General features: G+C 39.8%; 1 protein-coding gene across 1 annotated transcript in view; it reads right to left on the reverse strand.

Moving 5' to 3' along the window:
- CA10 (carbonic anhydrase 10) overlaps positions 1-17800 on the reverse strand; it is a gene marked incomplete at both ends in the record, with an annotated part of 388401 nt that extends 370601 nt beyond the window's left edge. Inside the window, one exon of the mRNA XM_083353641.1 lies at positions 17740-17800. Within this exon, the coding sequence (XP_083209767.1) occupies positions 17740-17800 (61 nt within the window). The remainder of the gene's footprint in view (positions 1-17739) is intronic.
- Between the last annotated feature and the right edge of the window lie 235 nt (positions 17801-18035).

The following is an 18035-nucleotide window of genomic DNA, read 5'->3' on the forward strand; positions in this document are numbered from 1 at the left end:
AAGACTGAGTCCAGAGAGGAAGTGGAAGAACTACAATATTTCTCTATTAAATGTTGAAGCATTAGACATTGGTCAATAGAAGAATGACCTTCCCAGAAGACAGCCTGTTCTTCTGCCAGGAAGCTGTCCTGCTCTAACCAAATCTCAGTTTCCAATATATATCTCTAGCATACAGTTTGTCAATGGTATTTAAGCAAGCTAATGAGTTCTTAATTTAGTGGATCAGGCTTGCTCTTTTTAAAGTCACTATAAACTCAATTTTCCAACTCTAGGAATGTAACCATATTTATCTACAAATGTAAAAGTCCTAACCCAAAATAAGCCCATCAAACTGAATTATTCTTAATTAAGTCAGAAGGAACCAAGACATTGCTGGGACCATCTCTAGTCTTAACTGGGCATTAAGTCTTTAATCTCTGCAATCATTATTAGCAGTTAACTGGCAAATGCTCTGTGAAATACCATTTAGTTGTGTTTTGTTTTGATTTTCACATTCTTCTCTATACACATTTTCTAAAATCCCTTTCCTAATTTAGAAGTGGAATAATGCTGTTCATTTAGAATAGGCCGTTTTTAGGATAATCCACATGTCAAATAAGAGTCATCTATCAGAGAGAGATTGGCAGAGCCAGATGGAGGAGTCAAGTGGGGAATTAGTTTGGAGTCATTAGTAGGTGTAAAAGGGCAAAGTCTGACCTTCCCTTGAACGCCACTGAACTTTATCTACTCTGGCCCAGATGCAGGCGTCCAGCCTGGGAAGTTTCCTATGTAATATGCATGAGCAATGAAGTGGCTAATTGAATTCTTCACATCTGGATCTGGTTGTTTACGCCTGATGGAATCCCTGGGTCTTACAGTTTTCACTGAATAAGCTCATACAACTTTCATGATGGCATGTTTAATGCATTTACGTAAGAATATATTTATGCTACTGCTTCTGCTGTGAAAGATCATGCAACACCAAAATACTTTTGTTAGCATTCTGGACTTTATAATTAGCAAACTATGGTTTAGAATAATTGCTATTACAATAGTAAAAAAAAATAAATATTCACATTGTGCTCTCCTCAGATAATGAAACTGTTGTTATAATCCTCAAAAATCAGAATGCCAAAGAGGAATGCAGAGCATCGTTACCTTGTGACTGGAGAAGTATTGTCAGGGAATTGTGCAGATGAATTGTCCAAATGAAGTCAGAGATGCTGACACGAATTTGTTGTTTTATATAAATAAACATATTTTACATCTATATTTACAGCAAACCAGATAATCAGGCTAACAGGACCATCATGAGGTAAATCACAGAGCACACAGGGCACAACAGAAGAAAAAGGTGGGGAAATAATGAAATTCCCTCTCCACAACCATCACAACCAATCATAGCGCAGATTGCCTCACACAGGAGCCAACATTCTCCAACCAATCAACCACAACTGTGTGTTCTGGCTCACTGCACGACCCCATTGCTTCAGCTACTAAATTTAACGTGGCCAATGTCATCTACAAAATCAGCTGTAACAATTGCAACCACTTCTATGTGGGACAAACATCACATCAGTTAAAAACCAGGATCCATGAACACCAGCTAGCAGTCAAATGCCACAATTCCAAATCCCTAATTGCTACCCACACTGACACCAAACAACACCAGTTCAATTGGAGCAACACTAAAATCATCAGCCACAGTACCACCTGTTATGCTCAAGAGTTCATCAAAGCCTGGCACTCCACAAGCAATTCCGTCAACAGACACATTGACCTACAACCAGCATATGAACCCCTCAGAATCCAAATGAATCGAACAGCCATCCAGAGACAGTACCAACCCTCAAGCCCCTGTTCCCCCCCACCAGCAGTTCACCTTCCAATGACCCTGACCTGATATAATCTCCCCATCACAAGACCCATTACCAGCCTCCCACTGATGACTCACTCCTGACCCACTAACTCACATCCTCCAACAACCCTTACCAGAAGTATCTGGCCCATCACAAGACCCTCACTTGACACTCCCACACCTGCAGCCCTTGTATAAGTAGAACACTGACACAGACATCCACTAAACACCGCTGAAGCTGTTACCTAGCCTGGTAACGAAACGTTCGCAAACCAACCCTCAAGCTCGGAAAATGAACCTTCACCCTCATTTGTTAAGTGAATTTTGCCCCATTTTATGACCTTTCTTGACACAGTTTGTAAGTGAATCACTGCAGTTAAGTTAGCGACACGGTTGTTAAGTGAATCTGGCTTCCCCACTGACATTGCTTGTAAGAAGGTGGCAAAAGGTGATCACATGACTTTGGGACACTGCAACTGTCGTAAATATGAGTCAGTTGCCAAGCGTCTGAATTTTGATCACATGACCATGGGGATGCAGCAATGGTCATTAAGTGTGAAAAACAGCCTTAAGTCATTTTTTTAGTGCTGTTGTAACTTTGAACGGTCACTAAATGAACTGTTGTAAATCGAGGACTACCTGTGCAGAATTTTACAATTCTCCGTTAAACTTCTATTCCTTTCTGCCCACTGCTTAAGCCTGAATTTATCTTTTTGAATCTTCTCTCTAGTTCATTTAATATCACCTGCAGATTTTATAAATGTCCCCTCAATGCTCTTGCCTAAGTTATTGATAAAAATGTTGAATAGCACAGCACCTAGAATAGAACTCTGTGGCACTCCACTCAATACTTCCCTCCAAGCCGAAGCAGAATCATTAAGGAATCTTCTTTGGGTGTAGTAATTCAACCCACCCTTGGTCCATCTAACAGTAGGCCTCCATCACCTTGCTATTGATCTAGTGTCAACAGAGTCTGAGCTTTCTGGCTACATATACTAGGCTACTTGATCAATTTTCCCTAGTGGGTCTTCAATCATATCCTCCAATGTTTTGTGGATTTCACATAGCTTTGTTTTAGTTATAGCGTTATTATCATTTACTGGTGGCCATACACAAACATCAGTTGGTTGTGCTCTCAGATCTATAACCACTAGGGAATGTTCCTCTTGAGTAAATCTGTCATCATTAGCTGCTGTCTTGCTTCTTGTATTATATTCAACTGCTGGCTCATCATTCTCTCACAACCTTTTGTTGGACTGTAATGCCTTCCTTGTTTATTTATGAAGACCCTGACCTTTTCCCATATAGATCCACTGTTTTATTATTCAATGAGTCAAACACCACTTGTTTCTCTGTTTTTTATTGGTACTAAAGTATTAAGTGCTTCTACAGTACAAGCATCTCCTGCCAACAACTCTAATACCTCCAGTTTGTATAAAATATCTTTTTGCTTAATTTGAGGGGGGAATTTAAAGGACAGAATCAAATGTTGCTTTACTAGATCTATATACTACTAAACTCTCCTGATGGTGTGTAACCTTTAACTAGCTGAAATGATGCATCCCAAGGTACCGTACCAAAAATGGGTTAACTTACAGAATGTGTCCAAAATCTGGGTCCCATGGAATTGAAATTTGGCAAATTTATTTAAATATTTTATGATGTAAAAATTATGGCATACAGTAATACAAACTATCATAAAATATTTTCTGTGATCAACTGCTGAGGTTTGACTGTGCTAGGAAGTTCAACATTGGCTACTTTCAAGGCAGATACATACAGTACATTTAAAAAAAAATCCAGGGAAGGCAGTACTTTAGAAGCTCGGTCATTGTTGAAGGCATCAAGGAATTTGATAAGGAAATTTGTTTCATCAAATTACTCAATGCATTTAGATTTGAAAATTTTGTCCTGGTACTCATCATTTGTTTGGTACTCAATGCACGTTAGAACTTGTCAGTGTTGGCTGCCTTGTGACTCACTACATTATTCTTTATGGGAAAATTTTGTTTGGTACTCATCGTTTTTGGTACTCATTGCATCTCCCAGAACCAATTAACAATGAGTACCAAGGTACGAAAAACAAACAAACCTAGGAAACCAATCAGACAGACCAATCAGCCTAACATCAATACCTGGGGAGATACTGGAAAAGATAATAAAAAAACAGATCTCTGAACATCTAGAAACAAATAAAGTTATAACCAAAAGCCAGCCTGTGTTTGTTAAAAACAGATAATGCCAAACCAATCTTATTTCATTCTTTGATAAAGTGACTAAATTAGTAGACCAGTGAAATGCTGTGGACATAATATATAGACTTCAGCAAGGTATTCAACAAAGTAGACCACAACCTACTTTGCTAGAAAAATGTGAGATAAACAGCATCACCACCAGATGGATTTGTAACTGGCTGACAAACCATACTCAACGAGTTGCCCTTAATGGTACTACAGATACATGGAGGGAAGTAAGCAGTGGGATGCCACAGGGTTCCATCTTAAGTCCAGTACTCTTCAATATCTTCTTAAATTACTTAGATGAGGGTATAGAAAGGGAATTCATCAAATTTAGATAACACTAAACTGGCAGGATTAGCCAACACCCCAGAAGACAAGCTCAGGATCCAAAAATATCTTGACACACTTGAACAATGGGCCCTACAACAACATAAAATTTAATGTGGAGAAAAGCAAGGTTTTAAGCTTAGGCAGGAAAAACCAAAGGTACAAGTACAGATTAGGTGAAACCTGGCTCAAAAACAGTAACTGTGTGTGTGACAGTGTGCAGCAGCAGCCAGAAAAGTTAATACAATCCTTGGTTGTATAAACAGAGGCATAGAATCAAAATCACATGGAGTATTAGTACCGTTTTATAAAGCCTTAGTAAGGCCACAGCTTACATCCAGTTTTGGTCACATTACAAAAGAGATGTTGAGACTTTGAAAAAAGTGCAAGAGCAACTAAGATGATTAAACCCCTGGAGTCTAAAACATATGAAGAACGGTTGCAGGATTTGAGTTTGGCTAGTCTAGAGAAAGGAAGGACTATGGAGAACATGATAGCAGTATTCTGGTATTTGAGAAATTGCCACAAAGAGGAAGGGGTCAGTTTATTTACCAAAGCGCCTGTAGGCAGGACAGGAAATAATGGATGGAAACTAATCAAGGAGGGAAGCAACCTGGAACTAAGGAGAAACTTCCTAACAGTAAGGACAATTAACCAGTGGAACAGCTTGCCTTCAGAGATTGTGGGTGCTTTATCACTGGAGGTTTTTAAGAAGAGACTGAAATGGTATAGGGCAGAGGTCTCCAACCTTTTGGGCACCAGGGACCAGTTCCATGGAGAGAGGTTTTTCCACAGACTGGAGGGCATGTGGTTTTGGGTGCTACTTGCATCTCGCGGATGGGGCTTTGCTTGTTTATGTGGCCCAGTGTTGCTGGCATGCTGCGGCCTGGTACTGGTCCACGAACCAGGGGTTTGAGACCCCTGGTATAGGGTCTCCTGCTTGAGCAGGGGGTTGAACTAGAAGACCTCCAAGATCCCTTCTAGCTCTGATTGATTGAAATGATGACCAAAGGGATCATGGGTAACCTAGTATATAATCAGACTGCATTTTTATAGGCTTATGGTATAGTTCAATTCTACGTATTCTATTGGTTGGCTATTTTCATGCTTTGTTCTAAACTATTATGAAACATTGTTGATTGTGCTCTAAGGCCCTCCACAAGAGTCAGCTGATGGCAGAAACAAAACTCTCTCCTAGCTACCTGGGTTAGCTGAAGAGAAAAACTGAAAATACCCACTTATGAAGATATGTGTGAGTTCAGCCTGAACTGCTTTCTAAAGCTAAGCTATTTATATGTCATGTCCAAAGTAGCTATGAAATGCTTCCATGAATCATATCAGCAGAACAGATGGATTATGGAAATGTGATAATATTTTACCTTGTGCATCTTGGCCATCTTTAGACTATGGCACTTTAAAGAGGAGAGCTGGGACCAAAAGCTTAGTGGATTAGTCACAAGAGAACTTTAATCTCTGCATTCTCTATTTTAATCATGCCATGACCAACCAACATAATTGAAAATAATATTGCAATAAAATAAAACCTGCTCATATATAACCCAAACTAAAGAGATCACAATTGCCTTTATTCAGTTTTGACTTTCAGTAAGAATCTGATGATCTTTCTCCCATCTTATCTTTGAAGATCCCATTTCTTTGCTACTTCAAATTCCTTCTTCTTTTTTAGTATCAGGAAATCCTTCATGTTGACTATAACTGAAGTGTTCATGGTGTCTCAAATTCAGTTTATATTCAATTAAATTGAATTAACACTTGACAGGTGTTTTACTTGGGCAAACTTGTCTAACCCCTTTTTGGAGGGGGTATTAAAATATAAATGTGTATTTATGATATAGAGAAACTAGTTATTATTTAAGTTATAAAGTGAAATTTCCCTTGAATTGGGCTTGAGTTCCGATGACTTCATGAATCCACTCATATAGTTCCTCATGGAAACTGTGCAGAAATGTTTTGCCATTGCCTTATTTTCTTTCAGAATCATTTTTAGACTTCAAAATCTAGCTTCCAGCCCTGATATATGTTAGAAATTCCCCATCCAAATACTAAATGGGACTAGTCTATCTTAGTTTCTTTTTTAAAATATATTTATCAGCCAAGGGTAGCTAGGTATTACCACCTATCAGGGCTTTGTAAGACAGCACCAAAAGAGTTAATTGACAGATCTGATTATCAAAGGATCAACTAAAAAAACTAGTTTGAGCTTGGCAACTTGAAATGTCTACTATGCAGAGACCCTGCTCCAGTATAACAATACCACTAGACTGCAGTTTATCAATGATGAATTCAGAGTGAATAAATACCTATCACCAGTGTAAATCAGAACCATCCCTACATGGGTCTGAATTATTTCATTATTTTTTTGTTGTTGTTAGCTGTGAAGTCGTGTCCGACCCATCGCGACCCCATGGACAACGTTCCTCCAGGCCTTCCTGTCCTCTACCATCTTCATTTCAATTTTTTACTGAAATCCTAATCCTTTATTAAGTCTCTTTAACATCTCCATAAATGAATTAGATGAGGGGAGAGAAAGGGAGCTCATCAAAGTTGCAGACAATACCAAACAATATCACTTTAGAAGATGGTCTCAAGAGGTAGAAGGATCTTGACAGACTGAAACACTTAGCCTTAACAAAATGCAATTCAATGACGAGAAAAGTAAGGTTTTACACTTTGGCAAGAAAAACCAAATGCACAGGTACATAACAGGTGGTACTTGGCTCAACAGCAGTTAACTGTGAAAGGTATCTAGGATTCCTAGGGCACAACCACTTAAATATTGAGCTAGCAGTATGCTACAGCTGCCAAAAAGCCAATGCAGTACTAGGCTGCACAACAGAGGGACAATAAATGTTAGTAGTACTTTATACTACTTTGGTACAGTCACACTTGGAATACTGCATCCAGTTTTAGTCACCATGATACAAAAAAGATGTTGAGATTCTAGAAAGAGTGCAGATAAGAACAACAAAGATGATTATGGGGCTGGAGGCCAAAACATAGGATGAATGGTTGCAGGAACTGACGTTGGACAGCTATTTCTCCAGGATGGGGGTTGGACTAGAAGACCTCGAAGATTTCTTCCAACTCTCATTATTCTGTATTCTATTCTCAGTGATAATTCAAAACCATCACTCGCTAGTTAACATAAATGCACATGTGAATCACACTAAACATAATTTGCTCAGGGAGGCATAATATTCCCTCCAAATAATTTTAACTTCAAAACCATCCTATGCATTATCTGGCCCAGGACTTGCTTCACTATCTTTACAGCTGTTTACATGTTTGAGTAAGTCTCCTTAATTCCACTGTATCACTACTACTCTGCTTTTCCAATAGATATATAGATAACATGTGCAATGAAATGTAGTTTATTCATTTAGTCCACCAATACACACAGCTAATACAGTTTCAACTTTTCAGCAGAATTTCAACTTTCAGAGCTGCTGGGAAGTGCTCCATGCTGTAGGTTTTGCAAGGGCAGCACCAAGAAAGGAGCTGGAGCCCTGATTGGTTTGCATTGTATTTGAACTGCATTTGGGGTCCTCATTGGATCTCCATTGCTTTTCAGCAGAATTTCAACTTTCAGAGCTGCTGGGAAGTGCTCCATGCTGTAGGTTTTGCAAGGGCAGCACCAAGAAAGGAGCTGGAGCCCTGATTGGTTTGCATTGTATTTGAACTGCATTTGGGGTCCTCATTGGATCTCCATTGCTTTTCAGCAGAATTTCAACTTTCAGAGCTGCTGGGAAGTGCTCCATGCTGTAAGTTTTGCAAGGGCAGCACCAAGAAAGGAGCTGGAGCCCTGATTGGTTTGCATTGTATTTGAACTGCATTTGGGGTCCTCATTGGATCTCCATTGCTTTTCAGCAGAATTTCAACTTTCAGAGCTGGTGGGAAGTGCTCCATGCTGTAGGTTTTGCAAGGGCAGCACCAAGAAAGGAGCTGGAGCCCTGATTGGTTTGCATTGTATTTGAACTGCATTTGGGGTCCTCATTGGATCTCCATTGCTTTTCAGCAGAATTTCAACTTTCAGAGCTGGTGGGAAGTGCTCCATGCTGTAGGTTTTGCAAGGGCAGCACCAAGAAAGGAGCTGGAGCCCTGATTGGTTTGCATTGTATTTAAACTGCATTTGGGGTCCTCATTGGATCTCCATTGCTTTTCAGCAGAATTTCAACTTTCAGAGCTGCTGGGAAGTGCTCCATGCTGTATGTTTTGCAAGGGCAGCACCAAAAAAGGAGCGGCCTACAACTCAAGAAATTGCCAATCGTTTTTCAACCGTTTTTCACAAGCTCTGTTAAATATGGATTGGAAGAGTATTACCTGTTCTCTGAACTTCCAAGACCAGATTGTTTTATGTTTTCCAAATGGATCATTACAAATTATCAGCAATCTCTTCCACCCATCTTCACATTAAGAGATTCTCACATGGCTCACCTATTTCTACACATTAAATAGAACTATTGCTAATTTTTAAAATACAACTGGAATAAATTTCCACAACAAAATGGGCAGATTTCTTTGCCATCATAATACACTATATATGTTACAGAATGTTATTGTTTCAAAACTTTGGAGATAATTTCCCCTTTCCTCTGGTGAGTAGACATATATTGCACTTTGGGTATTTTTCTCCATTGTGAATACTGCACATTGTGAATACTGCACAGTGAGATAAGTATTTTAATCCATATTTCAAGAAAGCAAAAATTCCCAAGGTGACTTGCATAAAATATAAATATAAAACGCCATAAAATGCCATAATTTAAGATAATAGAAATATTTCAGTGCTCAACCAAGCAATCCATAAAATTAATCAAACCCTTTACAAATTGCACAAGCAATAAAATTGTCATTAATAATACAAAACTACCTTGATTTTTTAAATGTAAAACAATTTGAAGTAAATGGGTCTTCAAAGCCTATGAAAAAGCAAAAAAAAAATTAAAAAAAGAAAAAAAAGTGGAGGTAATTTCATTTAACTTATTTCCTTCTGGAGGAAATCCAGTGAATGGAACCCTCTGCCAATTTTCTACTGCTATCTACCAATCTATTCAAGAAGTGGGCACTTTGACACTTAAAACGTGGCAGATGCATGGGAATGCAACCAATTGTCAGCTGCCTCCTTGTGCTTGCTTGTGCTTCGTTGGTGACAGTCTGCCATGAACTCTGGGGAGGGGAAATGGGAGGGGAAATGCTTGGGGGAAAACAGAGGTGGATGCTTGTGTCTCCCTGAGACGCTGCTTCGGGATCACCCAGCTGGGAGACGAAGGCAGCTTGCATAAACCAACCTACGATTGAACTGTCTCTTCTGAAAACATCTTGCCTGAACCTGATTGGTCATTGGGGAAGGGTGTGTCAGCAACGGGAGGCTGTTAAGAGAAGGAAAAGTTGATGTGGGTACATAATTTTCCGTTCCAGCTATGCTTGACTACAGTTCCAGCAACGCTTGACTTTTAATAAAACTATACCTTTCCCAATGAACGGAGCCAAGGATCATTTTTACTTAAGCGCTTTAAGTTGTGGTGGGCCTGACACCAATTTTCCAAGTCAGAAGAGCTTTTTAGGCCAGTACCTGCACTTTGAACTGGATTCAAGATTGTGTAGGTGGCAACTAATCCAATTAGTACTGAATAAGTGCTGTTCAACAAGCACACAGGTTAAGGGCAGGAACTGCCATGGTGAGAAGCACTCTTGTGTTAAGCATAATGAACCTTTCCTGCCCCTGAAGATAAGTTTTATCTTTCCCACACAAGTTTGCCTAAGAAAGAACCCCGGTCAGGATCCCACATTTGATTGCATGTTTTATGAAAAGGTATTACATTCCAGGGAAAGATTTAAGACTTTGCCTTAAAAGCCCTCATTTTGTACCCCCTAGGCATACAATGACATTCTCTGCTTGCCACTGTTGACCTCCTAGATCAGGGGTCTTCAAGCCATTCATCAGGCAATAAAGAATGAGAAGGGAGTGCCAGGGATCTGACAATGAATGAATATGCACAGAACAAAGGTAACCACAAAGCAAATAAAACACAGGATATGATAAGCTTTAACATATACTGTACTGTAGGTTCTCAGTTCTTGATACAAAGTCATCATCCTACATGCCTATGCTATCTATTTTGATGATGGATTTCATTCACGCAGTAGTTTTCAGCTTGCACCAGTAATACTATAATTTTGAATTCCTAATTTTATTTGTTAATAGTTTACTTATTAAATAACTAAAGCCACCCAGACTCACCTTGCAAGGGAGATGGGTGACACTGAAATTTAATAAATAAATTTGTTAATAGTTGCAGAATATCTTGAATTAAACTAATCTCTTTATTTCATTTTACCAAAACAAACAATACAAACATGTATTTACTTCATAGTTGAATAAGGGAACTTTACTAACAAGAAAACAGCATCCTTTTCTATAGTTCAGATAAGACATTGTTAAAGTAATTTTATCTTGAATATTAGAATTATACTTTATCAAACCATGTTATTAAAACAAAGCTAAGACATAGTTACAAGCATCAGATTTTATCTGCCTATAAGACACCAGCCTTTTGCCTTAGGTTTGTCTGATAAAAATAATTACAATACTGTAATTATGATATACTGTTTGCACATTATAATTAAGCTATTCTTTTGTGCCTTATTTCCCAAAGCTAAAAACATGGAGCTTTCAATGGATTATTTCACTCCCTCATTTACTCACTCATTCACACACATATTCATTTGTGTGTGTATGTACACACACACACACACAATTTCCCTAAAACAAGACCTGATCTTATTTTATTTTTTTGCCTCCAAAAGAGGCACTAGGTCTTATTTTGGGGGAATGTCTTACCTGCTTACCTCAGGACCACCACAGCCAGGCCTCACACTCCCTGACACCTGTTACACCGCCACCCAACTTCTTCTGCGGCCACTTGCAGTAGGAAGCCATGTGGCACATTGTGCTGGTGCGGCCACTTGCAGCAGGATGCCATGTGCTGTGTTGTGTTATGGCACGCGTGAGTGGCGACACCAGTGCAACACAATCTTATGCCACAAGGAAAGGAGAGGGAAGGAGAGGAGGCAGGAAGGAAAGAACAGAATGAGGGTAATTGCTTACTTCAGGGCATCCTAAGGGGATAATTAAGATGCAGGGTTTGGGTTTTGTTTGATCATTTGTTTTGTGGTTTTAAAGTTACTGGTTTTATTGTTATTGTGAGCCATGGAGAGTTGTTGAAGATGGGCAGCCATATAACTATTTTAAATAAATAAATAGGCTAGCTATTGATCTCTCTGGATAGCCAGATATCACTGGATATCCTAGCTTTGGGGGAAAAAATATCAAGTATATGAAAGAAACTAAGTGTTTAATGGCAACACAGTTCTGATCAGGTCAAATTCAAATAATAAATCAAATCTAGGCTGCAATTCTATACTGATTTGGTCATGTTGCACTGAATGCGGTGATACAGTTCTGCAATGGCATCCCTAACCATGTGTTACAAGATATTTTGAACTGGAACAAAGAACTCATAAGGTAGCTTAGATGTGACAACAGAGGGGACAAGCTAATAAACATCTTACATGGAAGCAAACACCATTGAAATTGATGAAATGTGACAAAAACCAGTGTGTTGATTCTATAGAATAAGTTTCTTATTGCAGTGCAAAAGTAGTCCTCCTTACAATATGGCTCCAAAAAATTACTTATGACCAGTTTTCACACAATGATCATAGGGGTCATGTGATCACCATTTGTAATCTTCCCAGCTGGCTTCTGACAAAGTCAATGGGGGAAGCCAGATTCGCTTAACAGCTACATGATCCACTTAACAATTGCAGTAATTCCATTCAACAACGGTGGCAAAAAGGTCGCAAAATGAGGCACTTAACAACTGTCTTGCTTAGCAGCAATTGTGGTTGTTAAGTCAAGAACTATGTATTTCAAAACTGCAATGGAAGCATTGGACTGACTGAGATCCAAGTTCATCCTTAGTCATAGAAGTTCCTCAGGTAATTTTAGGCCAGTCACTATGCATCATGGCAGGGGCCGTTGGGAGGAAAAGTGAAGAAGGAAGAAAATATATTTTATGTGGGGGGAAACATGTATGTGAGCACGTGTATGGCTTCATACCTCATAACAGACATTGAGCCTAAAAAGGTTGCCTCTCCCATCCCCAGTTAAGAACTATGTAAATGAAGTTGGTGAGGTCACTGATCTGAATACTCTTCTCTTCTTCTCCTTCTACCATTGCCAGAAGAACTGGAAGCATTGGATTTAACTTGATCACAATTGGTTATTTGGGCTTAAACTATGCTTTAAGCAAGTCATATTCAAACCAAGCTCCTAATCCTATACTACCTGGGACTTTATGGTGGAGTAAAGTGAACATTATTATAAATTAGTCAAGAAGCACACGTTGACTTTTGAAACTCGGATACCAGACTGTTACAAATGGCGTACTGCTTGCAAGAAAACAACCAAGCTCAGAGAACACCAAGAACCTCACAAAAAGTTTACTACCTAAATGTCACCTATGGGTAACTTGGCTGTGATAACTCAGAGAAATTGTGTTCCATTTATAACCGGCTATTCTTTTTCTCCTTTATTTACAACAAACTTGGGGATCCAGCTCTACTCAGACTTGGTGTTCACTTAGTTTGATAATAAGGATTAAAAAAACAAAACAAAAATCCTTCAGTAGAGATATTTGCTCTGTAAGATGTAAAATGCTAGAACAAATGCGTACATGTTAACATCATGTCTCTGAAGCAAAGTAATCCAGATGTGCTTCACAAATATTAAGAAGTAATAGAGATTACCCAGAAGAAGTTAAATTTTCAAGGGCTTGTTAATCCTCTTTTAAATCCATCAATTTTCATAGAATTTCATTACACTTGACTGGCTTACAAGACATTTCCTACCCCATTACAAAAGCAAATAATATGCCATACATGAATCAGGAACTGTTGTATCATTACATGGGTTTTTCCCCCCAAAATGAAACAATACAAATGCTTAAAGAATGACTCAAGTCCTGGCATATTCATGCTAGCTATTGGCAGCATTTAAGAAGACGTGTTAATGTTTTCCATTGCACCTGATCATCTGTTTTTTTAACACCATGAAAAATTACTCAGGGCTGGTGCAAAACAAATGCCTGTACAAATGTGTCAGCCATTATGTGAACAGAAGCATCCTGCCTATAGTTGGGAATGTTGCTACTAATGAATGTGCTATGACATTACACGGAAGAAGGACCTGGGCCAAGTAACAACATAACATATCCCACACACCTTTTCTCACTATCACAACTATCTGAAGTACTCAGGGATCAGTAATCAGATGGAGTCTGATCATTTTTTTACAGTTTCCTAGGCAATACATTTATTTCACGATGTTATCCTATAGCATCCTAGTCTCCTCTGAGGTTGCAACTGATTTCCCAGAAATGAGGTTTTTCTACAGGGTTTCAAAACACACAACTCATCATCTCAGCCTCATCTTCCCGATTTTCATTATTCCATTCTGATGATCATTTAGTCCCAAAGTGAGGCAAATTACTACTTTTTAGAACTTGAAATTAAAAAAACAGCTATCTAGCATTCAAATAGCTGAAAATTGTAAATTAGCTTGTAAGCTAACAAGCTCTGAGGACAATACAAGCATCACACACACACACACATTTTTACAAGCTTCCAGGACAACGCACAAGCATCTCACACATACACACAGAGGGAGAGGGAGGGAGAGGGAGAGAGAGAGAGAGATTATTTCTCATTCAAAGCAATTTATCTGCAGCATAACTAAGCATTTAAAGGAAGCAAATAAGCCATGCTAAATAACGAGGGAATACCAAATAATAATATTGTAATTACTTTGGTCCACCATATAGGAAACATTTCACAAATCTTCTGGGTTCAGGTGATTTGGCTACAGTTATTTTGTACCCCAAATTTCCACAAGAGTTTGTCAACTGAAACAGGCACAAAGAGTTTAATAACAACTGGCAATGTTGTGTTTGACACACTTTATGGAATGAAAATTGTATTGTCCAAGATAAAAGGCTTCTTGAAATGAAAGCTATTATTGCAACCAGATTGTTCAGATCTATTCTTAGACTCTCTTAAAATGTATTCTTGCTATAGATATTAATACTACACAGAAAATGAAAAGAAACAGTAGGAAATCTAGACTGCTGTATTCATTTCATCTGTTAACGATAACAGGGCTTCATCTGCTCCTTCTCATGTGTTAATCTATCTATGCACATACTGAGATAAAGAACATAAATTCTTGCACTATTATTGAATAAGATCCATGCAGAGAGAGAAACAAATAACAACAAAAGGCAGTTAGTAGTATTATTTGTTTTGTTTCTATCATTCAGAGGAACAAAAATATCACTTTGACTTCAATTTATTTCCCTGTTTAAACATGTGAATGGACTGTTTCCTCATTCTTAGCTGAGAACATTATTCAAATATGCTTCTCAAATCCCCCTGCTAAATCTCCCCCCCTATGAATTCTGAAACAAATGATTTGATTAACTCATGAGTATTGAAGATCCTAAGAAACCTATTTAGATGTCTGAATACTTTACTCATTCCCTGTGCCCCAAACTGCATAGAAAATACAAGTTTTATAGCAATACTTTAAAAAAAAGGTAAAAGAGTAGGTAGACTTCATAAGCTGTGGTTAATTCAGCATCTTCTATTAGGGAACAAAGTGTTTTATTGATTTCCTTAGAAATAAAATTTACTGATTCAAGACATGTATACAATTATCCTGTATGGTTTGCTAAGAGGGAAAAAAAGTCTGAGTAGAACAGGGGGGAGGTGACAATTTGCACCTAAATTGGCTGGAATCGAGCACTCAGAAATACTTAAAGCTCTTTGGCAAATGAATAGGAACAGAATGAGATCCACTATATTCTCCCCGCGCCGCCCCCCCAATAGAATCAACTAATGTTTTCACATCCTGGAAAAGATAATGCATTCTTAGAGAGATATCCTAAAATATTCCTCTGCTGTTGGCTCCTGAAAGTCACAAGAACCCATCCCATTTTCTGCTTCTCTTCTGCAGCTCTTCACATCTGGGATCTCCTTATTCCCACCAAGGTAGACGGCATTCTTTACAGAGGAAGGTTAGCCAGCTGATCCTTGGCTTGAAAAAACTCATCAGCATGGCATCAGCTCTGATGTAAGCCCTCCAGGTGGAGCTCCTGGGTGCATGTAACTTCAAACCGCAAGTAGTGCCCACTGGGCATCCCAGAATTCCCATCTGCAGTGGACAATGTTAGGATTGGGGCGGAACTCCTACAAGTACGGACTCTGCAAAATCTAAAATTTCAGGCTTGCTCAGTCCAGTGAGTGGGAGGGGGCCCTTCAATGGGCAAGCTGCAAATGCAAGCAAGCCTAGCACACCCTAAAGTGGCTGGAGAAGCAGCTTTGCTACTTCTTGCAACCCAGTGCTTGCCCTAGCTAGCAGATATCAGTGGAATTCCAGGGAATGCCAGCTGCAGTATCAATATCCCTGCCACTTAAGGTAACAGCAGTGGAATACAGTGGAGAAGGCTTTCTGGGTTGCCACAGAAGAAACAGACTAGGAAAGCTAAGGCTATGAGAAAGAAGCAAAGAAGGTAACCTGCTACATCTTGTTCTTCATGCAGTCCCTCTTGCAACTTCTGACATCCAACCATTCTTGTGCCACTACAGCACTAATGAGGACAAGCTTTACACACTGGGAGATGCTGCAAGTCAACGGTGGACAAAGTGGGTTAAATGAAGATAGTTAAGAGGGACGGGAAACAGGGGAAGGCTGCTATCTGAGGTTCCCCATGGGCAGCAGAGACCTGTCTTCTGTCCCTCTCACCTACTGCAGAACTTGTGCCTGAGAAATGAAATTGCTGGTGAGGAATGTGGGAGCTGGAAAGCAGTTTCCAGAGGTGTGAGGAGGAGGAGGAGGAGGAGGAGGAGGAGGAGGAGGAGGAGGAGGATGAAGAAGAAACAGAAGCATCAACTGTTTGGAAGATGTACTTCTGTCCTTCCACTGGAAGAGTTAAAGAGGGACATTGATGCTCTGATGCAATAAAGAGACAACACTGCAGGAGTGGTTCATGAGGCGCCTCCGATGACATCACTCAAAGGAGCAGTGGAGCCCTACAGGGGCAGAAGAAGACAAGCACTTCTGTTCAGATAAGGAAATAGCCAAAGTGATGGAAGCTGAAAGGCTGTCAGAGCACAGAGGATAGCTTGCTCTAAAACGGATGGCAGGTCTGCAATTAAATGTTAATGCTGCCAGCACAATGAGAAAAGGACTTTCAGCTGAAGTCAAGAACCTCAGGCTGGATGCTTGTAGGGGGCAGGAAGAGGACTTAGGTTTTGGATGGGTTGGCACAGATATCCTCCCGATTCCCCCAATCTTTCCCTTTTGATCCCTATGGCCAAGCTTATTTGCCTCTCTCTCTCTCTCTCTCTTGCTAGCCATCCGTTTTTAAAATGCCTGCCGATAAGGAAAGGAAGTAGCAACCAGGATTTTCTTTTTTTGCGGGGGAGGGGGAAAGGGAAGTGCCTCAAACTCCAAAGGTATCAGCTGCATCCCTTCCTCCTTGCTGTCTGACTGCAACATAATTATTCCAGCAAGAGCGACATGACAAATTAACGAAGCAGCCAAGGCTTTTGAACTAGAAGGGTGCGCTTTCCCCCAAAATAAATTGCTGTAATCCTTAATGCCTGACACCAAGCTAGACATCCTCTGTTAATTGGACAGGATCCCTTTTGACAAGTGGAGTCACCTGTCTTCAGCCAAACGACAAGGGGGGAAATATCAGAAAGCAAGGAGCACCAGATCAGAATTTCCAGCTAAGGCAGGAGGAGTGGAGCTCTCTGGAGTAAAACACCCATGGGGGGGGGGGGATAGGTACAACACCTCCAATTTCTAAACCACTGCTTTGGCAAGCTCCAAAACCTCTTACAAAACAAAATGAACTAGAAGTTAGACAACTTTAAGGAAACACAGCACTCATTTATTGCCCCCAGGTCATCCTCCAAATAAAATAGGAAACCGTAGTTTGAAGGGGGGAAAACATTTAATTGATGACAGCTGCATTAGAGTTTTCCAAACAACCGGGAATGGGAAAAGGCAACCTGGGGGTGGTGGTGGCTGAGGCCATTCACACACACTTTGGAAATTAAACCGCCACGGTCCCTTTTGAACACATCCACTTTTTTTGCCCTCACAGCTAAATAGGAAAAAGAAGAGAGGCAAACCAAAGATGGCAAGGCAAGCATTTCTCTTCCAGTTTGCTCTGTTTTGCTGCGTACCTGAAATGCAGACAATGAAATTGGCTTGCAGAAGAAAAAGCACCTCCCAAACAATTTCCATCCTCCGATTCTCATGCCAAGTGCATCCCTCGGTGAAAAAACACAGCAAAGATCAATATTGCAGCTTGAACAATCCCGGAAAATCTCCTTTTGGACTCGCAGCCTCTATTCCCCAGATGTGCTGACACATGTCCGAGCTCTCTTGTCGCTGTGCAGCTCAAGCCAGATCCTTTTTCTTCCTTTGCCGTCCGCCAATGACTAAAGAGGCAACAGCCAGCACCAGCTTCTTCTTCTTC

Source organism: Vipera ursinii (genome assembly GCF_947247035.1).
Source record: "Vipera ursinii genome assembly, chromosome: 2".
NCBI lineage: Eukaryota > Metazoa > Chordata > Lepidosauria > Squamata > Viperidae > Vipera > Vipera ursinii.